We start from the raw sequence: 22,258 nt of genomic DNA on the forward strand, positions 1-22,258 counted from the left end.
CTGAGAGGAATGTAGAGAGGGCACGTTGTATCGCGATTGTTAATGTGCATGAGCTGGCTCTCCAGCTGTTTACCGGGCTGTCATGACGTGACCTCCCCTTTCACCCCGGAAGCGTTTAAGGTCGCAACCCATGCAGGGCACCACTGAGCATGTGCGAGGGGGCCGATACGAATCGGCCAATCCTCATGTTGAGCACTGGTGTGACAAAACATTCTGCACTGAATGCACTTCGCACGAATGCGTATTGGCCAATTTGAATCCTGCCAATTCGGAGGGGCTCCCAGGTATGATGGTATTGTGCGAAATAACGTGAATTCGAACCGCCCAGTGCTGAAGACCCCCAGTTCCAGACTCATCTGATAAGGGCTGCGGATCCAGCCGATCCCTTAATTTAGTGTACTCGGAAAACGGAGGAGCCGGCTGCCTTCAGTTCGGAACCCAGCCGTGAATACGCATTGGCCAAAGCGTATTCACGTTATATCGCATTGGTCAATGCGTATTCAGAGCTCACAGGTGTGGAACTCCAATGCTATATAACGCGAATATGCATTGGCCAATGTGAACTGACGCTCGAACAGCCCCCGTGTGGTAAGGTCCCCTGCCAAGCCAGGATGGTTTCCTTCCAGAAACCAGAGGCCTAGGGATGGCCCCAGAAGTTGTCACAGTAACAAGGCTTGGCTTTCAGTGATGTTACAAGATGTTGCAAGGGGTGGCTTTCAGAGTCTTCCATCTTGCACTGGAATTCTGTTGGTGTCTTATGCATGAGCACGTTCCCCTACAGCAGCAGCTGGACATTTTTGTTCTTGCTGTTGTGGAATATTTGCATTGTTTTTGTGGGTTTTTCAGGCTATGAGGCCATGTTCTAGAAGAGTTTATTATTGAAAGGCTGGGCCTTTTTGATCAATTAGGCTGGATGATGAGATAATCTGCCATCCCACACCTAGGTTTCCCTACTGCTTCTGAACTCAGATGTTGTGCTCACAGTAGCTGGAGGGGACTATCAGCAAATATGCATTGTTCTCAGCTATTCTTCTTCTACTGTTAAGTGGCTTAATTACGATGGATAACAAAATCCATTTGCTTTACAAAATACCCACTCCTGTCCAAGATGAACTGTCAGAATTGGTGTGCTGATAGAGATCAAAAATCAGCCTGAAATGTTTGCATCTATTTTGCGGACAGAGACTCACCACTGCCCCGCTGGGTACAAAACAGACCACTTATTTCGATATGCTGATAGATGCCAAGAAAGTGACTATCTGGAATGCATAAGATAAAACTTCTTCAGAAAACGCTCACACAAACACAGACACAGACAGTGGAGAGAGGTGGTGGTTTTAACGGAAATGACCATCATGTATTCAGTCAGATTGCTCGTCCTATCACTGGCCTGTGGCCAATCAGTTGCAACATTTTTGGAAGCTCTACAAAAATCTGCAAAAAAGAGGGGCTAGTATGCACAAAATGAGCAGTGATGCTGGAAGAGGGAGAATCATGGCAGAATCCACCTGGATTCCCTGCACTTGTTGGACATTGGCACCATGCCCGGATTTTACTTGCAGATGACTAGTTTTGGCCAGAATCCTGTTGGTGTCTTATATATTCACAAGTTCCTCCCATAGATACTTAGGGATCTGGGTATGTTTAGCCTGGAGAAGAGAAGGTTAAGAGGTAACATGATAGTCCTGTTTAAATATTTGAAGGCATGTCATATTGAGGATGCAGCAGGCTTCTTTACTGCTCCAGAGACTAGGACACGGAGCAATGGATGCAAACACAGAAAAACAGATTGTACCTCAACATTAGGAAGAACTTCCTGACAGTAAAAGCTGTTTGACAGTGGAACACCTCAGTGTAGTGGAGTCTCCTTCTTTGGAGGTTTTTAAACAGTGGCTGAATGGCCATCTGTCAGTAGTACTTTGATTGTGAGTTCCTGCATGGCAGAATGGGGTTGGACTGAAAGGCCCAACTCTGTAATTCTATGATTCCATTATTTTAAGTCATTTTTGTCTGATGAAGAACCTCATCTGTTCAGTATTGCAGGAACAGAGATTCATGTGCTGTGCCATAGTGCATGCAAATGTGCATGTGATATAGATGGGCATGACATAAACAAAAACAAAAAAACCCAAACAGTTTCATTTATATACCGCTTCATACTCAACTAACAGTGTCTAAGCAGTTTACAACTGTAAGCTAATTGCCCCCAACAATCTGGGTACTCATTTAGCGACCTCCTCACAAGCCTGAGTCGAGCTTGAGCCCTTTTGCTGGCATTGAACTCGCAACCTTATGGTTTTGAGTGGCTGCAGGACAGGCATTTACCCACTGCACCACCAGGGCACCTGCTTAAGCATTATCAGTGCACATGCACATTTGGTTGTGCATTCAGTTGCACAGGGGTGCTGTTTGACACAAAAGCTGCACCACCATCAATGCGTATCTCTGCATTTGGAGATTTACCCTTGTGTGTTGTGCCTTTAAGTCATTTCCAACTTATCTTAAGGTAAATCTATTTTGGGTTTTTCTTGAAAATATTTGTTTAGGGGAGAATGTGCCATTGTCTCCCTCTGAGGCTGAGAGTGTGTGACTTGCCTAAGATCCATAGCTGAGTAGGGATTTGAACCCTGATTTCCAGAGTTGTAGTCCAACGCTAAAATCACTGCATCACTCTGGCTTTCTTTTTACATTTGGACAACCCCAATGTAGAATCTTGGCCGCTATGTATTTTTCCATGCTGTTTCCATCCTGGGATTTCTTATCTCTGCATTTGAACATAGACAGTAAGTAAGCCCCTATAAACTCTTGTGGTTTTTCCTCTGAAGGCACCAGATTGCAAATGCTAACTAATAAAATGTCCTCCCTTTCCTGCAAGAGCCAGAAGAGAGACAGGACTGACAGATGATTCATCCTGAGGTTTCCCAGCTAAAGGGAGGGTTTCCCTATACTTGAGAAACCCCATCATAAAGAATAATAGAGCAGTGACATTTTTGCACGGTCTTTGCCAGATGTTTCTCAAACAAGACATATTGGTTAAAACTGTTTTAAAAAAACACCATTCAGCCCTCCTATTTAACAGGTATGTTAACTAACAATTATTTGCAGTTAGCTGACTCCTACTCTTTGCATGTCTGTGGATTAGGATATCTAACCCATTTTCTATTTCAAATGGAAATATATATAAATCTCCTGCACAGAAAATCTACCATTATTTCCCCACAAACTCAATTCCTGAAACATTTTGGGATGCTTGAAAAATACTATCTATATCTATACCTATAGTATCTTTTATAGAAAGACAGATATAGATTATAGATATAGATATGGATAGATAGGGAGATAGATAGATGATATATGTACAGAGAGTGGGGGAGAGGAAACTGTTTAGGGAAATCAGTCTGTGCAGAAATACATGTAGTTTTTCTAAGCAAAAAAAAATTATGTGGGGAGGGGACATGTTTTCTGTGCAAAAGCTATGGGGAGCCTTGGGTGAGCAAAAATGTTATATGTGTTTCTGTGGCACAATTCCTCAGAATACTTTGAGATATACAAATAGAGGAAGAAGGCTGCCCTGAAATTCATTGTTTCCTCATAGTATGGAGAAAACTATGGAAATTCTTTCTCTTTGCACGTGAGGAGGCAATCGGGGGAGCAAAACGTAGCCTGAGAAATGAAGGTGTTTTATAGACAGCGCTTGCCACCTTTTCTTTTTCTTGAGGATTGTCTTGGTTCTCTTTATGTCTTAAATGTCCAAGATTTTCAGAGAGCTAGGCAAAGGCTGTTTTGGACCGGCTGCTATCCAACATCCTCTCAGAGTAGTGTAGCGTAGTGTAGATAGCTGCATGCAGAGGTAGGGGCATGCAGAGGGTGAGGACCACACCAGGTGACAACAGCAGAGAGGGTGACACCAAGAAGCAGCGAGGTGTCCAAAAGTCCTTCCCCTGGAAAAAAAAAAGGGGGGGGGATTCTTCTTGTGTGCCAGTCCTTGGAGGGGTGAAGATGGTGGTGAAGCTGTGGACCTTTCTCTTTGCTCCCACCCTGCCACAGCCTCCCTGTTTCAAGGCTTCTCTTGCTCAAGGCAGCATCCTATCTTTGCTGTCTGTGCTTTGCTGTCACCCTCCTCCCCATCTGCACCCCATCCCAGGAGGTCCATGGAGGTAACACTATGAGTTACCACCCTCAGTAACACCAACCCTAGCAATGCCACTGACACTACAGCAGCATTATACAACCTGCATGCAAAATATGCACAACACAGGCCAATGACTGGGTGTCATGTGCACCCCAAATGTGCAATGCACCACTGCAGCATGTAACCTCAATGAATCTTGCGCCTTGTGCAACTACAGCATACATTGTTTCTGTATGCTCAACTCCACATCTCCCACTGACAGCAGAATGCATCTGTTGCACCATGGTGAATAATTTACCCTGCTTGTGTAACTTGGTATATGTAGCATAAGCACTACTTGCGTAGCATGACCACAACAGTCAGAGCTTTGGGAAAGCTGCCTTTTGGACTACAAATCCCAGTATCCTCCAGTCAGTCAAGGAGTACTACTCCTCGAATCCACATCACTCAAAGCTTTGGAAAAGTTGCCTGTTTCTGGGAGCTGTGGTCCAAAAAAAGTAATATTTCCAAGTCCTGAGTAAATCACAGAGATTCAGCACCCTTCCTCCCTTCCTTGGGAACTTGGGAAATCCATGTAAACTTGGATCAGGCCTACTGTTCCCAAAATAGAAAAGAGTACGGACCCCCCGCCCCATCCCTCCCCCCATTCCTGGCCTGTCCTTTTCTTGGCACTCTGGATGTTCTTCTGAGTTTGTTGTTCTTACTTTATCTGAAATTAAAGGGACCGGGGTTGAAGCTTAAGAGTTCTTTATGAAGTAAGTTATTTCTCATTGCGGGCAAAATTAATTTTAGGGCAAAGGAAAATATGGGATGGAGCCATGTGGGGAGAAGGAGAGACCCACAGGGGAGCAAGACCATGCTCTGCTTGGCAGCAAGGACCAGTGATTAATGAGTGGCTGTCAAGACGGTGCAGACTCCAGAAAAACCAAGCAGCAATAGTTGGATTTTGCAGGGTGGAGAGAGAATGAGAGAGAGAGAAAGGATGGGTCCTGCAGGGCTGCCATGAGTCCTGACAGATGAGGAAACAGGCCAAGGGTTGGGAAGCGACTCGGCCCAAATCCCAGGGAAATCATAATATTGGCTTGAATCCAGATTTCGGCACGTGCAGTCAGACTGTTGGAAGACCACTTTCCTGCCAAACCTTCCTACAACATTCCCTCCATAAGCAACCTTGCTGCAAAGAGGATCAGTGACCCTGGTGAAGAGGGAGACCTGAGGGGAAGGTTGGAGGGGAGGTGTCGGCAGGGGATCTCCATCAGCACAACCTTTCTGGTACAGGAAAGCATGCTTGGAACATTGTTGCTTGTTGTTGTGTGCCTTCAAGTCATTTTTGGCCTCATGGCAAACACTAAGGTAAGCCTATCACAAGGCTTTTTTTAGCAAGTTTCTTCAGAGAGAGCTTGCCATTGCCATCCTCTGAGGCTGAGAGTGTGTGACTTGCCGAGGGTTACCCCATGGGCTTTCATGGCTGAACCAGGATTTGAACCCTGGTCTCCAGAGTCATGGCTCAGTATTTAAACCACTACACAATGCTGGCTCCCTCAGTTAAACATTAAGAAAACAAAAATAATGACCATGGAGGATTTACGTAAATTGAAATTGAAATTGTTAAAGACTTCCCATACCTTGGATCAATTATTGATCAGAATAGGACTGCAGTCAAGAAATCAGAAGGAGACTAGGACTGGGAAGGGCAGCTATGAAAGATTTAGACAAGATCCTAAAATGCAAAGATATACCATAGTATTTCCCATCATCATGAATGGATGCGAGAGCTGGACAGTGAAAAAAGCAGATAAGAAGAAAATCAACTCATTTGAGACGTGATGCTGGAGAAGAGAGCTGAGGATCCCATGCACAGCCAAAAACAAACAAAAAACATATGGGTCCAGGAACTGCTCAAGTCTGAAATCTCACTGGAAGCCAAGATGAATTGAGGCTACTATATTTTGGCCACATCATGACAGTGCATGAATCATTAGAAAAGACAATGATGCTAGGATAGGTAGAAGAAAGAGAGGAAATCAGATGCTAGACTTTATCAGGGAGGCCATGAGCCTGAGCTGCAGGTAGGGTTGCCATAAATGAGGAGCTCCGAACCGGGACAAATGTAGGACAAGGCTTAAAAATGTAGGACCTTTTTTTTTTAAAGGTCCTACATTTTAAAACCTTGTCCTCCACCTCCTTCCTGGCTTGGGAGGAAGCCTCGGCCTCCTCTCAGGCCGGGAAGGATGCAAGGGCTGCTCCTCATCGCGGCGATCACCGCGGTGGGAAGCAGCCTCCTCCCGGCCCCCACTCCCTTTCCCGGCCTCTGTGGCGGCCCAAGCCTCCATAGAGGCCGGGAAGGAGGGAGGAGAGCGCCCGCGATCGCCGCGATCGCCGCGATCGCGGGCGGCCCCCTCTCCCTTTCCCGGCCTCTGTGGAGGCTTGGGCCTCCATAGAGGCCGGGAAGGAGGGAGGAGAGCGCCCGCGATCGCCGCGATCGCCGTGATCGCGGGCGACCCCCTCTCCCTTTCCCGGCCTCTGTGGAGGCTTGGGCCTCCATAGAGGCCGGGAAGGAGGGAGGAGAGCGCCCGCGATCGCGGCGATCGCGGGCGGCCCCCCTCTCCCTTTCCCGGCCTCTGTGGAGGCCCAAGCCTCCATAGGGGCCGGGAAGGAGGGAGGAGAGCGCCCGCGATCGGCGCGATCGCCGCGATCGCGGGCGACCCCCTCTCCCTTTCCCGGCCTCTGTGGAGGCTTGGGCCTCCATAGAGGCCGGGAAGGAGGGAGGAGAGCGCCCGCGATCGCCGCGATCGCGGGCGACCCCCTCTCCCTTTCCCGGCCTCTGTGGAGGCCCAAGCCTCCATAGAGGCCGGGAAGGAGGGCCAGGGCCGCCTGTCATCGCGGCGATCGCCGCGGTGGCAAACGGCCTCCCCCTCCTTCCTGGCCTGGGAGGAAGCCTCGGCCTGCTCCCAGGCCGGGAAGGAGGCGGAGGCCGCCTCTCATCGCGGTGATTGCCGCGGTGGCAAGCGGCCTCCTCCTCCTCTCGGTCTGGGAGCAAGCCTCGGCCGGCTCCCAGGCCGGGAAGGAGGCGGAGGCCGCCCCTCATCGCGGTGATCGCCGCGGTGGGAAGCGGCCGCCTCCTCCTCCTTCTCCCTGGCCTCGCTGGGGCCCGGGAGGGAGCGTCTCCGCGGCTGGAGCTCCAACCGCGGAGAGCCCTCCCAGGCCTCAGCAAGGCCTTGGAGCCGCCGCCGCGGCGGAGGTGGCCGCGGTGGGCGGGGCCGTCCCGGTTTGGGCGCCAACCCGGACCGGGACCGGGATGGCACCGCCCAAACCGGGATTGTCCCGCCGGGGGGCGGGATATGGCAACCCTAGCTGCAGGACCTGAGCAAAGAGGTTGAGGGCAGGGAGATATCTCATCCACAGGGTCACCATGAGTCAATCTCAACTCAAGGACTGTTAACAAGAATAAATTTCCACCACTGTGTGTGTGATCCCATCCCCAGTCCTCATACAGTTGTGTAACTTCCATCCCTTTTCCCAGGTTAAAGGTTTTGTTTTTTTACTATATACAAAGGGCTTTATTCTTATAAACAACTATCAGTTCCACTTAGCTCAATTATTTCCCCTAAATTTGCTAACCAATTCCCATTTTGATTTTGCACACACCTCTTCCTAGGAGAGAGATCAGCCTCTCCTGCTTCTTTGTTCCCCAAGCTCTGTGGGCCATTTTAACACATCTTTTCTCCTCTCAAACAAAGCCCTGGTTCTCATTCATGAAATCCTTTATCTTTTCCCTATATCTGGTGTTAATCCTTGGGACTGTTTTACTTTTTAAAGCCTTGGATTTCTTAATGAAACTTTCTTTTTCCTCTCTAAGAGAACCAGTCTATTGGGTTCAGTGGGAGCAATGTTTCTGTGTGAGCTGAAGCTGAAACATGATTGGCAATTTGGGACTAATGGCTATTTGCTTGCAGGATCCTCCTGAAACGTTACTCAGTTGGAAATCTTAAAAATTAGGACACTCTTATTAGGGTTGCCAATTCAGGATCATCCCAGGTCCTGAGATTTCCCGGCCAAATCTTGAGACCTAAGGAAGAGCCCTGACAATATCATTAAACATTATGCATAACTTATCAACCACAGTCACGCACAGCTTGTCATTAATTGAAACACATGTATAGATACCTTCGTTTCTGGTTTGGAAATTAAGATTTAGCTAAAGGGTCTGTTCTCAGATGAACATGAAATGAAGGGATTGTTTCTTCTCACTTACTTTGGGAGACAGATGGCTAGTGACCGAGAAGTAGTTTGTTTTAGTATATTAGCATATTATTTTAGCATTTTAAAATCTTCGGTTTTATAATCTGTTTTTGATTATATATGTTTGATGTTCCACCTTTTGGTAGAAAGGGTGTTATAAATAAACATTGTTGTCGTCATTGTCATCATCGTCATCGTCATTAGTAGCAGTATTAATTAGGCAAGAAAAGGAATCTAGCCTACTTACTTTTAGCCAGAAGATGGATGCAGAGCAGAGCAGAGGGTGAGCCCTCGGGCCACTAAGACTATGAGGAAAGAAGGAAACTAACTAAGAGGTTGTACACACAGCCCCTAAGGGGTGGCGCCACACCGCCCCTTTCCTAGCCGGATCAGGGCTGCAGCAACTGGATGCTGTGGCCTCAATCCAGCCTTTCCAGGGCACAAAAAAAGTAATAGGGTGCTATAGCTGCAGCGCTGTGGCTATATGGTGCTCCTTCAGCGCTGCATCGTATGGACTCAGTGCCAGAGGAGCACCATGACGTTGCACACTGTGTGGAGCAGTGCATGGCATCATGGTGCCCTGGGGCGGAGCCGGGGCATGCGTCATGTAGATGCTATGTCCCAACTCTGCCCCCCCCCCCACCAGTCTGTTCAGGGCCTGGAAAGCCTTTGCTTTCACCATCTAGCAAAGCCTTAGAAATTGTAGCAAGTTACTCCAGCAATATGTGCTGAGCTAGAGTCCGTTCCTCTTGCCTGTCAATCCTTTCCTTTTCCCTGGAGCTCAGCCTCCCAAAATTGGAGAGTTTGTATCCCCATCTCCTGTCTGCAGTGGTGTACCTAGTATATTTGATACCCAGTGCAGATCATTTTTTAAAATGCCCACTTCTCTCTTCAACAGCCTTTTCCATTTATGGCTGAACTGCTATCCAGGCAGGAAAAGGAGTGACTCTCTTTACCACCTGGCCAGCAAACCCAGAAGACAGCCTAGTCGCACCAGCAGCTACTGATGGGAGTGGGAATGGGCTAATCCTTCTGCCCGACGGCTTTTTTAAATCTGGTGGGGCTGCTGCCTGGGCAGAAGACAGAGGAGATTTGCTTTCCTACCGAGCCAGAAGAGCCACCAGATGCAAAAGCCAGCCCTTTCCCACCAGCAGACAGAGTGAAACCCTCCCTGAGGTGCCACCTGGTGTGGTCCGCACCTCCTGCAGATGCCCCTGCCTGCCTAGAAATGATCCATGCAAACTTGTGATTTTGAAGCTTATCACACATCCTTTCCCCCTGTTATGGGAACTGGCCATTTTCCTCGGTCAGAAGACTTCCGACCATAACATTTAACATTCCTCACCACTGAATGGGGATGGCTTGGTGCTGGGGGATGGAACGGGGCCCTTTTGAGGACAATTTGCTGTGCGAAAAAATCCATTTTTTCCAGGTCGTGTGCAGCCCCGAGCATCCCCTTCCAGTTCCCATAATGGGGGAAAGGGTGTGTGATAAGCTTCTTTGTTGCATTGGAAAGGCTTTATTCTTTAAAAAGTTGCCCTTTGCTGCAGATTTGCTGCATTCCCTTTACTCTGCTAACCACTTTTATTGGTGGTTGGAAGCAACTGAAAGATTCAGCCATGACTCATTCTTGACTGCTGCTGGTTATGGACCTTTGGAAGCTGCTAGCCTGCTAACAACTCCATAACTAAGATAACTATGGCCTGGCCCTAGGATGTGGGTAAGGCTGCTGCCTGGGAGGACCAGGTTCAAATTCCTGGTGACTCATGAGACTTCCAAATTGGCTCAAAACAAACAGGTCTTAGCATGGATATAATGCATCATTGTGGTTTTTCTGTGCCTTCAAGTCATTTCCGACTTATGGTATTGCTAAGGCAAACCTATCATAGGTAGGGTTGCCATAACCCGGCTGCAACCGGGTTTTTCCCGGTTTTGGCGGCACCTGCCCGCTCCCATCACGGGTGCCGCCAAAAACTGGGAAAAGCCCGGTTGCAGTGGCAACCCATGGGGCCTCGCTGGCCTCCTCCTCCTCCACCTGGCATGGCCGCACAGAGGAAGAGGAGGGCAGCGAGGCCTGGGGCGGAGGAGGCGAAGGGGGAGGCGGTGCCTCCTGAGCGCAGCTGCGGCAACCTCCCCGCCTCCCTGAAGCCCCGCGCCTTCCTTCCTGGCCTCCGCAGAGGCCAAGAAGGAGGACAGGCCCCAGCAATCACCGGCGGCCCCGCGCCTTCCTTCCTGGCCTCCGCGGAGGCCAAGAAGGAGGACAGGCCCTGGCGATCGCCGCCTTCCTTCCTGGCCTCCGAGGAGACTGAGGCCTCCGCAGAGGCCGGGAAGGAGGGCGCTGGGCCGCCAGCGATTTAATTCTGAAATGTAGGACACTTTTTAGTGTCCTACATTTCAGAATTTTGTCCTACATTTTCCCCGGTTTGGAGGTCCTCCTTTATGGCAACCCTAATCATAGGGCTTTCTTGGCAAGTTTCTTCAAAGGGGACTTGTCATTGCCATCTTCTGTAGCTGAGAGAGTGTGACTTGCCCAAGGTCTCCTGGTGGGGTTCCATGGCTGAGTGAGGATTCGAACTCTGGCCTCCAGAGTCATAGTCCAATGCTTCAACCTCCATACTGCGCTGGTTCGCCCCATAAATGTAATTTCTTGCACATATGTGCATGTTTATGGAAATACAAAGAAAGTACATTTGCAGATTATGAACAGGCTAAATCTGTGGGGAAAGCAGGTGTTTTGGCTGGAGAGATAATTGGAAATAACAAATGGAGGAGATCAGATAACTGTTGATTTCATGCTGTTGCCAAAGAAGGCAGTAGAAGAGGAGAGAAAATTAAGTAAGCAAGAAGCCAAACTTGGGCTACACCTGCACTGAAGAAATAATGCAGTTTGGCAACACTTTACCATAGCTCCATCTTGGGATTTGAAGTTTGTTGCGGCACCAGAGCCCCCTGTCAGAGAAGGCTAAATATTTCACAAAACTACAAATCCCAGTAAGCCATAGCATTGAGCCATGGTAGTTAACACTGTGTCAACCTGTATTATTTCTGCAGTGCAGATGCAGCCCTAGTGGAGATCAGAGTCAAGGATTCGCCACCTTGAGTCCCTATATTGGGAGAAGGCAGGATATAATATAATATATTAAAATAACATAAAATAAAATAAATTCAGGAAAAATGAAAATACGTAAAGGAGCATTACTTATGACCCAAAGCTTGATAAACACCAAAGCCTCTGAAAGTTAATTCTTTGGTCCTAAATCTAGCAGTGCATCCCAATCAGAGTAAATTCAGTTAAGTCAGTTTCATTTGCAATAAATCTTGACTTTGTATGTTCCATTGTTTCAATGGGTCCATTGTAGTCAGGATAAATGTTTGCGTTTGGATTACAACCTCAGAATTACCCAGCCAGAAAATGGTTATGTACAAAAAAACCTATCGCTAGCCATCTTTAACTATCCGAAAGGATGTCTTGTCATGTGGAAGATGGAGCAAGCTTGCTCTCTGCTGCACCAGAGACAAGAATGTGAACCAGTGGGTTCCAATGACAAGAGAAGAGATTCCGCCTAAACATTAGAAAGAACCACTTTACTGTAAGAGCTGTCTGGCAATGCAATAGACTGCCTTGGAATGTGATGGACTCTCTGCATGTGAAGATCTTCTTCCTCTTCTGCTTTGGAAGGCAACCAAAGGTATAGTCACACTAGAATAATAGCAGCTTGATCCCACTTTAACAGCTCTATCCTTTGGAAGACAGAAAAGTAGAAGAGAAAGAAGACAGCTTGGCGAAACTACAAAGCTTCCAAAGGATGGACCAGATGTGTTTTGGATTTTAGATTATTATTATTAATAATAATACCTGTATTTGCATATACATACATGATGAGCTAGATATCTTGGAGATGGGACCCAAATCTAAACACAAATTTCATTTTATGTTTTGTACACAACTTATAGACATAGCCTCAAGGTAATTTAAAAACAATATTTTAAAATAATTTTGTGCACTGAGTTGGTGTGCACCGAACCATCAGAAAGTAATCTCACTATCTCATCTCCCCATTTTTGGAGTATTTTGGATTTTGCAATTTTGGATAAAAGAGACTCAATCTGTGCCTGACATCACTGAATATCAATTTTTTAAAAATTGATCAATGCAAGCATCAAGTATGACACCATTAGGTGATGGCATTACTCAGGACAACTGCAAAAAAAGTGTGATTCATAAGGATATTAGTCCCAGTTAGTGCTGAAAAGATCCATCAAAAACAGGTTGAAAATATTTGTATAGTGGGCCCTTGGTATCTACTGGGATTTGGTTCTAAGACACTCCCCCATAGATACCAAAATCCATAGATACTCAAGCTCCATTATATGCCATGGCACAGTAAAACAATGCCCCTTATATAAAATAGTACAGTAAGACCTTGTTATCTGCTCAGGTTTGGTTCCAGGATCCCCTGTGGATACCAAAATTGTGGATGCTGAAGTCCCAGTAAATATAATGGCAGAGGAAAATGGTGTCCTTTATATAAAATGAAAAATCAAGATTTGCTATTTGGAATTTATACTTTTTTGATTATTTCCAAGCCTGGGATGCTTGAATCCATGCATTAAAAAATCTGTGGACAAGGAGGGCTGACTGTAAAATCAAAGTTTGCTGTTTAGAATTTATTTATGTTTGGAATATTTGCAAGTTGAATCCGTGGATAAAGAATCTGTGGATGCAATGGGCCGACAGTATTAAAAATGGCTGTTGTTTGGGCTCAGCCTGATTCATTTGAGTTAGTTGCAGCCTCTTGTTTTTTCCACCCTGGAGGCTGCCGTGAATGAATTTTCATGTCCAATTACACATGGTTAAGGATTAGCGTATCGATTTTCGCAAGCAAGAGAGGTTCCAACCAAGCTCCAGCTGGTAGACATGTTGTTCTCTACGCTGTTCCCCCAGGCTGTCTCCCGTTCCTCCCTGATCATTCCCACACTAGACTTCTGCCCGTGTTTTTGCTGCTCGACAAATTTGTTTGTTTTCATAAAACAAAAGTTTTGCCCAGGAAAGTTGGAAGATTAATTAGGTGATGTTAAGGGCAAGTCTCCAGGAGCCATGCGGCTTTGCGAAATGCGCTCCAGAAACAGTCCCTAGCTACTCTGTTCTGCAAACTATTCTTTCACTGTCACGCAAATGATGAGGCTATATGTATGTATATATGGAGGGCTGGCAGAAGAGCCATGCATATACTTGGCTCTCTGTATCCACTGATTCTTTAGCCACGGCTTTGATCATCCACGGCTTGAAAATATTTTTTTCAAGGATTTGTGTCCCACCTTTCTCTGGCAATGGGATTCAAGGCGCATTGCAATGTTTGGAAAAGACAGAAGTCAAAATGTTGATTACAAAAGTTAAAAAAATAATGACCTATTATTAATATTAACATTTAAAAACAGATACAGTGGGCCCTTGGTATCTGCTGGGGCTTCCAGGACTCCCTATGGATACCAAAATCTGTGGATGCTCAAATCCTATTAAATCCAATGGTGCAGTAAAATGGTGTTCCTTATATAAAATGGCAAAATCAAGGGGCTCATTCTCACTTATATTTAAACCAGTGTGCGATTTTCCTTCGCTCCGTGTTGGCAAATTGATTCCAAAAGGTCCGTCGTTCCCACTATGAAAGAGGATCTTTTCATTATCTCCTTGTAATTGCTTCTTTTTTGGCACGATTGTCACCTCCTCTAGTTTGCGCTGCTTCAAAATGCATGTCAATCATCTGTGCATCATCAGTGACATAAGCAGCAGCCCAGGCAGCCTGGCTTAGGAAGTGTGTGTGTGTGTGTGTGTGTGTGTATAAAATAAATTGATAGAAGATTCAGTTCATTGATTTTGCAACTACTTGCCTCACTGATTACAAGTAGCTGCAAAACCAATCAATCAAATCTTCTATCAATTTTATTTTTTAAAAAAATTGATATAAGTGCAATTCATTGGTTTTGCAACTATTTGCCTCTCTTACAAGTAGTTGCAAAATCAATGAATTGAATCTGGGCGCTGGGCTGCGGGCATCCTCCATTTAATAAAAAAAAAGTGTCCCTTCTTCCTGGCCTCTGAGGAAACCGAGGCCTCCTTAGTCATCGCAGTTAAAGAGGTGTCAAGCTGCATTATTTCTGCAATGCAGATGCAGCCTACACCTCAGTAAAAATCAGAATAAATATATTACAGTAGTTAATTAACAATAGGCCGAAATCTCTAGATGGGGTAAAAAAAAATCCCACTGCTAAGTGAAACCTCTGTAAAAATGAGTAATCTACCTCTGAGTAATGTATACCTTTAACTGTCATGGCTCAATGCTATGGGGTTCTGGGATTTGTAGTTTTGTGAGCTATTTAGTGTTCTCTGTCAGAGAGCTCTGCTACAACACAAAAGTCTGAAATCCCAGGATTCCATAGCATTAAGCCATGACAGATAAAGTGATGCCAAACTGCATTATTTCCTAAGTGTCACAGCAGTCTGACTGCAAGATACAGAGCAAAGCCGAAGCACATGCCATGACAAGCAGACATCTTTCGCCTCTTGAGGGAGCAGCTATTCTTAAAATATGTTATCAGCTATTTTGTCCCTAAATTCTTGCCTTCTGCACTGACTTCCACAGGATGAATGTGGTTTTATTATGTTCTCCCCAGGGGACCTGAATAGTATCTCTTTGGAAGTTCCCTTTTGCTCCATGTCCCACAAATCTTTCCGAAACACTGGTCACCTGGAATGGATCTAATTAACCAAACATCTAATTTATAACAACAATTCCTAAAAATAGGAAAGTTTTCTGGAAATGTATCTCCCTGATGGATTATGCAAAAGGAAGTGACATCTGATTTTAATCTGTGTCCTAAACTGGCGGCTTCTTCCTTTCCATTTTTTGCAATGATGCCAAGTGTCGGAGACACCCAATCTGCCATTGCATCTTCTTCAGTGACAGCGAAGGTCGTGTCCAACTCTCTAGCAGAACAGCATTTTTCAGCTCTTATGGGTTTCTTTATAAATAACAGACTTCAGTTTCCTCCTTGTATTATTTATGCATTTATGCTCAGAATATACATCCAGTTTCACATCCATAACAACTAAGGGGCTCTACAGATTAGCCCGAAGGAGTGGCGAAACGCTGCCCCTTTTTATCCCAGATCGGAGCCGTGGGAAGCACACACCGTGGCCCCAATGCATTTCCTAGGGTTTTCTTAGGCAAGGAATCTGCAGGGGTGGTTTTGACAGTTCCTTCCTTATAACCCATAGCACCTGGCATATGTTAGGGTGCATCTATCACAGCCTATCCAACTAGGCCAATCCTGATTCAAACTCAGATGATAGAGCACCAAACCCTTCAACTGTCCCAGTTTGGCAGGGACAGTCCAACTGGTCCTCTGCCATCCCACTTTTCTAGCTGCTTTTAAAATGTCCCAGTTTCTCTCTTTTTCTCCTATTTTCCCACTTTGTCCTCAGGTTGCTTCACTCACTGCATAATGACTTCAAAGTGCAAAAGTAGACCACGGTTGTGTGCCTTCAAGTTGTTTCCGACTTATAGAGGCCCTAAGAAGGACCTATCACAGGGTTTTTCCTGGCGTGATTTGTTCAGAGGGGATCTGCCTTTGCCTTCCTCTGAGCGTGAGAGAATGTGACTTGCTCAAGGGCACCCAGTGGGTTTCATGGCTGAGTGAGGATATGAACTGTAGTCTCTAGAGCCATTTTCCAAGGCTCATACTACAACACCACACTTGCGTTCAAAAGTAGCTTGCATTCATTTAACTCAGTAAAGGAAGAGCAGCGGAGGAGACAGAGTCTTGCCCTTCCAGGTAGGCAGAAGCAAACTTCTGCAGCCCCTTCTCATCCATTTGTTCTTACTTATTAATAATTTTTTCCTGGTTTACATCTGTTAAATGTTTTCTGATATGAACACATGCAGAAAAAAGCAAACTAGAAACAGAGAAACTCTTAAGCAGGATGAATAAAACATCAACACACTGAGATACTCCCTCAAGAAACTACTTAACGGCCTCATTCCCACTTACAAATAAATCAGTGTGTGATCTGAATCGATAGATCGAGTCAACATTGAAGCATGGTTCACACTATATTTGCCCTGATCATATTTTCTTGCCACAAAATAAAATAAAATAACCCACTTGCAGTTCACACTGATGAATGAATCGATTCAAAATGGACCCACTCCAGCTGGCCAAAGGGCAGATTTAAATCGATTCCGATCCGCATCTGGTTCACACTTGCGCAGAATCGATTTCTCCAGAAAGACACGGGGAAAAAACAGCATCAAAAAGACATGGGTTAAATGGGACTAGCGCATAGGCTCCCTCTCCATATCACTTCAGTGAATCGATTCAAGTGGGAACCAGGGTCATTTGAACTGGTTCAAACTGATTTGCGATCCGGTATAAAAGGTAGTGGGAATCAGGCCAACATCAGTGAGATTTTGCACACTTTGGGAATCTGTGTGGTGGGGGGGGATTCATTTGGGCAAAAACGGGTAACTTTTCACACAAAACCAACACTTTACTTTTCAGTACATACACTGTTTTCTGTACAAAAATGTGAGTTTTGCAAGACAAAAAAAGTACAAGTACTCCATGCAAAGGAAAGTTTTGCAAAGAAATCTTCAAGCGTGTGTGTGTGTGTGTGTGGGGTTCCTCTGGAAAATGCTCAAAGCTCTTGTCATTTGGCCCAGAGGGGTGAAATATTTTTTTGCAATTCTTCATTCTTGAATATGAGCATGAATAAACAAAGATGTGCATCTCCAGCTTTGGCAAGTACTCCAGAGAAAGAGAGAGTGAGGAGAAAGAAAGAGTGCTACATTGTACAATAATCTATTGCATTTATCCGAACTGTTTGCACAGTGTCCTTTCCCATGATACTGATGTGCCTGGGATACATAACACAATGTTCCTTGCGCAAGCTCTGTCTTCCTTTGCTCCGGGCAAATAATATCTAGGAGTCCAAATGGAACCTGGGCCATCAAGCTGGTGATTTGGTCTTATAAAAAGTCTTCTTTTAAAAGAACAAACACCCCAAATTGCAGTTAAAGTTCGCATGAACCAGCCGTAGCGACTCTTCGACAAAAGTTCGTTCTGCGGAGAAGCTCTTCAGCCAAACCACTTTGGAGGAAATGACATGTTTATTCTTACATTGTCACAGACCATTCAACATAGTTGGAGCAACGGGATCCCAAGGGAGATGGAGATGGAGATTTCCCAGCTGTTGGGCATTTATAGGCAGGAGGAACAAACAAGAGATCAAGTATTTGGTGGTGTTGCTTGGTGTGTGTGGGTGTGTGCTTATGTGTATTTGTGTGCATTTTTGTTATTTCCTCTAGGATACTTTCGATGACAGGAAAATTACAAATATTTCCTTTTGGGAATTATACAGGGTGCTATAGACAAAAGGAAGGTTGGAAAGAGAAACAGCAGATCTACGATATAGTCATCAATTCCAATCCATTGGCGGAGTTATGAACAAGATAATGGTTTCCTGGCACATGACTTCTCTTAATATACAGGAACTCATCACAACTAGCCATGTAAACAAAATAATTCTTCTCCAAAAATTACCTGTTTGGGGGAAGCAGAAGCAGAACAATATCATCATCAACAACTTTTCTATCCTGTCTTTTTTTCCAGTCGGGGACTTGAGGCAGCTTATAAAAGTTAAAACAGATACAGCTAAAAATTGTTTACATTGTACAAAAGTTATACACATATTAAACTAACAATAAAATTAGAATACCATCCAAAAATCTACAAAGCAATGATACCTTTATTGAGTCAACCAAAATGAACGAAACACACGTCGCAAGCTTTTTAAGCTCTACTGGCTTCTCTGCTAGGCAAAGATGGTAAATCACTGGAGGAGTAGCTTAGATTCTCTGAAGATGCCAGCTACAGATGCTGGCAAAATGTAGGATTAAACTCTTGCAGATCACGGCCACATAGTCTGAACCCCCCACAAAAAACTGGATTCTGGCTGTGAAAGCCTTCAAGTCCTTCAGATAACTTTGCACCTTATCACATGATGAAAGAAAACCAAACCTGAGTAGGAAAGTAGCATCTTTCTCCATACCTCTCCTCATAATGTAAGAGAGAACTTCTGTTCTCTTCCCAAGGGAGACAGTCATAAAAGCATGTCTTTTGTTGCTCTGGAAAAATCTGTTCAACAAAAGGCATACTTTTATGACCATCTATCTCCCTTGCTACAACACCATCTGGAGAAGCACAGAGAAACCTGCTACACTCCCATTCCATTTTAGCTTTCTTTTCTCATGCAATAAGGCTTCTGGACCTGAACAGTATAGGACTTTTTAGGTCAGTGGAGAATAAATTCCTTTGAAAACGCAAGACTAATAGGCCAGCTGCTTGACATCCTTATCGCCTGTCTGAAGATTTATGATCTCTGTCACAATTTCCATCTTTCTGTACTGCATTACACTCTGATCCCAACCCCATAACTTTGATATGATGTGAGCCTGTGGCTCTAGCGTTGTACTCTGTCCATGCAATTGAGAAAGTGGAGTGAAATCAATGAAAGATGGTGGTGAAATAAATCAGTTAGTATTAAAGGTGCTGTTACTGTTAGATCCCCCCCTCCTTTCTGTTTAAGCAAAAGTGTGTGTTTCACACACCAGATACATACCTGATGCATACCAAAGGCAGATATTTTCTTCGGGCTGGGAGCTACATTAAAAATGTAAACATTCCAAGCTCTGCTTTCCTTCCTATGCAATGTTGGGGTGACTGGCTCAGAAAATTCATCTTTGAACCTGCACTGCATTCTGGGATTTGCTCAGTCAAATTATCTTTTCCAACTGCTCTAGATATATAGCTTGTATGTTGGGAACATTGCGAAGAGATGTTTTGAAAGCAAGAAGGATTTAAGCAATACAGTAAATATGCAGCATTTTTGCTAGCCAACATCTCACAGAGAAATTAATCTTTCCAAGAGGAGGGTGAGCTTTTGTTTTTGTTCCCATTTCCCCCCCGAAAGGCAGGGATCCAGGCTGCCAGAAAGCATGTTCCATCAAGGGCAAGATACTGTGTAAACACAAAACAAAACAATAAACAAAGTTGAAGATGCATCTTTTCGGTCAAGTTGCCCCGGGTCATATTTCTTAGGAAGTTTCCCCCTAAACTTGGCAGTTTTAGAGGGGAGAGAATCCAAGGTGTGCCTCTAGAGACAACCTCAGCAATGATTCATTGATGGAAGGACTTTCTGTTTCGGGGGGCAGAGGGGACGATTCTTTTTCTGGAATGGACTGGAGGGAAGTTGGAAGCCTAGAGCTTGGAGCTGTCATTTCACATTGTTCCTGCATAATGTTTGGTTCTTTTCTATTTAGCTGGAGAGCTACATCCAGATGAACATGAAGTCAGAGATGGTGCAGATCCAGCAGAATGTGGTACATAACCAGACGGCCACAATGCTGGAGATCGGAACAAACCTCTTGAACCAGACAGCTGAGCAGACCAGGAAACTCACGGATGTGGAGGCCCAGGTAGGTTTCAGGGTGAAGGGCAGAGAATAAAATGCACAAAGCAGGGTAAGAATCATATAGCCTTCCACATGTTGTTGTACTGCCCAGCATTCCTCCTGATTGTCTCTGCTAATTAGTTATTATGAAATGAATAATAAATTAGGACTGAGGGGAGCTGCAATCTGGAGGGCAGCACAACCTGGGTGACCAGATGTCCTAATCACAAAGGAGAACATGGCTCTGCAAAATGTAGTATCTTCAAGAAGAAATGTACTACATTACAAAAATAAAAGCTAAGAATGCTAATATAAATATAAATACATGCTTCTTAGTCATGCTCAAAATGAATGGCAGCTTGAAATTCTTCCTGGACAGAAGGTTGAAACATAGAGCATATTCTGGAAAAAGAGGGTCACTGGAGTCATTCCCAGGTCACCCACCCCAGTGTCCTTTTAAATATTATATTGATATAAAATATGAGGGGTGACTGGGGACTTGGTCTTGGGGCAACACTACTACCAGGAAATTCTTCCTAATGTTGAAGGAAAACTTCCTCTCTTGCAATTTGCATCAGTTGTCAGTTGTGTAAAGGAATGCATCCATTGCCTGGTGAACAATAGTAGTTAACTCAGAAAGGGCATTGTTTCTCTCTGGAAGGGCATGCCTAGAACAGAGCACTGGCCATTGAACTTAATCCCCTGCCGGGGCAGAAATCCATCACTACGGGGGCATCTACACTATAGAAATAATGCAGTTTGACACCACTTTAAGTGCTGTAGCAAATCCTGGGTTTCTAGTTTTACATCGTCTTTAGCCTTCTCCATTGCATTCTTTTCTCCATGGCTTATCTTTCTGCTCTGATCTTGGGCTTTTGTTCCACATCATATCCAGGTACTCAACCAGACTTCCCGCATTGAGATCCAACTCCTGGAGAATTCTCTGTCCACAAACAAACTGGAGAAGCAACTGCTAATGCAGATAAATGAGATCCACAAACTCCAGAACCGAAACAGGTAAGCTCTCCTCTGGACCTAACTTAAGAAGCAGGTGGTGGTGAAATGGGATTCCAGCTAGGGTTCCTAGATCTTGGGGCCTACAACCCTCTCCTGGTCCTTAGGATGAGAGGGAAGAATCTCAGGGTGTGAGCCTTGCATTAAAAATTACATATATATTACACTGTGTATTCTTGCTTTCAGAGCCAGTATGGTGTAGCAGTTTGAGCGTTGGCTTACAATTCTACAAAACAGGGTTCATAGCTCCACTCAGCCATGGAAACCCACTGGGTGGCCTTGGGCAAGTCACACTCTCTCAGCCTCAGAGGGTAGCAAGGGCAAACCCCCTTTGTACAAATCCTACCAAGAAAACCCTGTGAGAGGTTTGCCTTGGGTGGGGGAGTCACCATATGTCAGAAATGACTTGAAGGCACACAACAACAACAATTTGACAGCACATAACAGAAACAAAGCACCCTTTCTTATTCTCTGTGGACTCATTGCTGGCGCCAGGGTGTAGCTGGCATACACTTCTGTGTCAACATGCTTGTGAACTGAATTTCACACTGAGCCATAGCACACTACACAATTGTAGTGCTATGATTCCCTTTTAATTGCCAAAGTTCCATCCTATGGAATCTTGGCATTTGCAGTTTAGGGAGAGATATTTAGAATTGTCAGGGAGCTCTAGTGACTCACCAAATTACAAATCCTAGCATTCCCAGGGTGCAGCCATGGCAGTTAAAGTGGAATCATAGCACTATAATTGTGTCATGCAAAAGGAGAACAGATCAAGATTCTTGCAGCCATCAACCCCACTCTCGAAGTGTCGGGAGATCTATAGACACCTTGTCTGCCATAAAATATTATAATTAAATGTTATGGGTTATGTTGTAGAATAAAGTTGTAGACCAGTGGTGAGCTCATCTGCAGGTGTTCAGATAATTACAGAGAGAATGAATGGCTTGAGGCAGTTTTTCTTTAGAAAATGGGTGGTGTAACAAGTAAGCGAAGGAAGGTATGAGAATGGAAAGGGAGAAGGTGTGAATCAGGATGAATGAGAGTTACTTCTGCCATGAGTTTAAAATTGTGTAGAGCCAGCATGGTGTTGTGATTTCAGTGTTAGACTCTGGAGAACAGGGTTTGAATCCTGGCCCAGCAATGAAACCCACTGGGTAGCCTTGGGCAAGTCATATGCTCTCAGCCTCAGGGGAAGGCAATGGCAAACCTCCTCTGAACAAATCTTGCCATGAAAACCCCATGATAGGTTAATTTTAGGATTGCCATAAATCAGAAATGACTTGAAGACATACAACAACAACAACAACAACAACAACAACAAGTATTGTAACTAGTCGAATGTTAATGGTCACAGGTCA

The 22,258-nt window shown here is 45.0% G+C and overlaps 1 protein-coding gene across 1 annotated transcript in view; it reads left to right on the forward strand.

The window, feature by feature from the left end:
* The window catches only part of ANGPT4 (angiopoietin 4), a 51,980-nt gene that overhangs the window by 18,526 nt on the left and 11,196 nt on the right, over positions 1-22,258 (forward strand). Inside the window, exons 2-3 of the mRNA XM_089518445.1 lie at positions 19,753-19,908; positions 20,779-20,900. Of these exons, the coding sequence (XP_089374571.1) occupies positions 19,753-19,908; positions 20,779-20,900 (278 nt within the window). The remainder of the gene's footprint in view (positions 1-19,752; positions 19,909-20,778; positions 20,901-22,258) is intronic.

This window comes from Sceloporus occidentalis, unplaced genomic scaffold (genome assembly GCF_023333645.1).
Source record: "Sceloporus occidentalis isolate IW3139 unplaced genomic scaffold, rSceOcc1.0.p SCAF_3, whole genome shotgun sequence".
Classification (NCBI taxonomy): domain Eukaryota; kingdom Metazoa; phylum Chordata; class Lepidosauria; order Squamata; family Phrynosomatidae; genus Sceloporus; species Sceloporus occidentalis.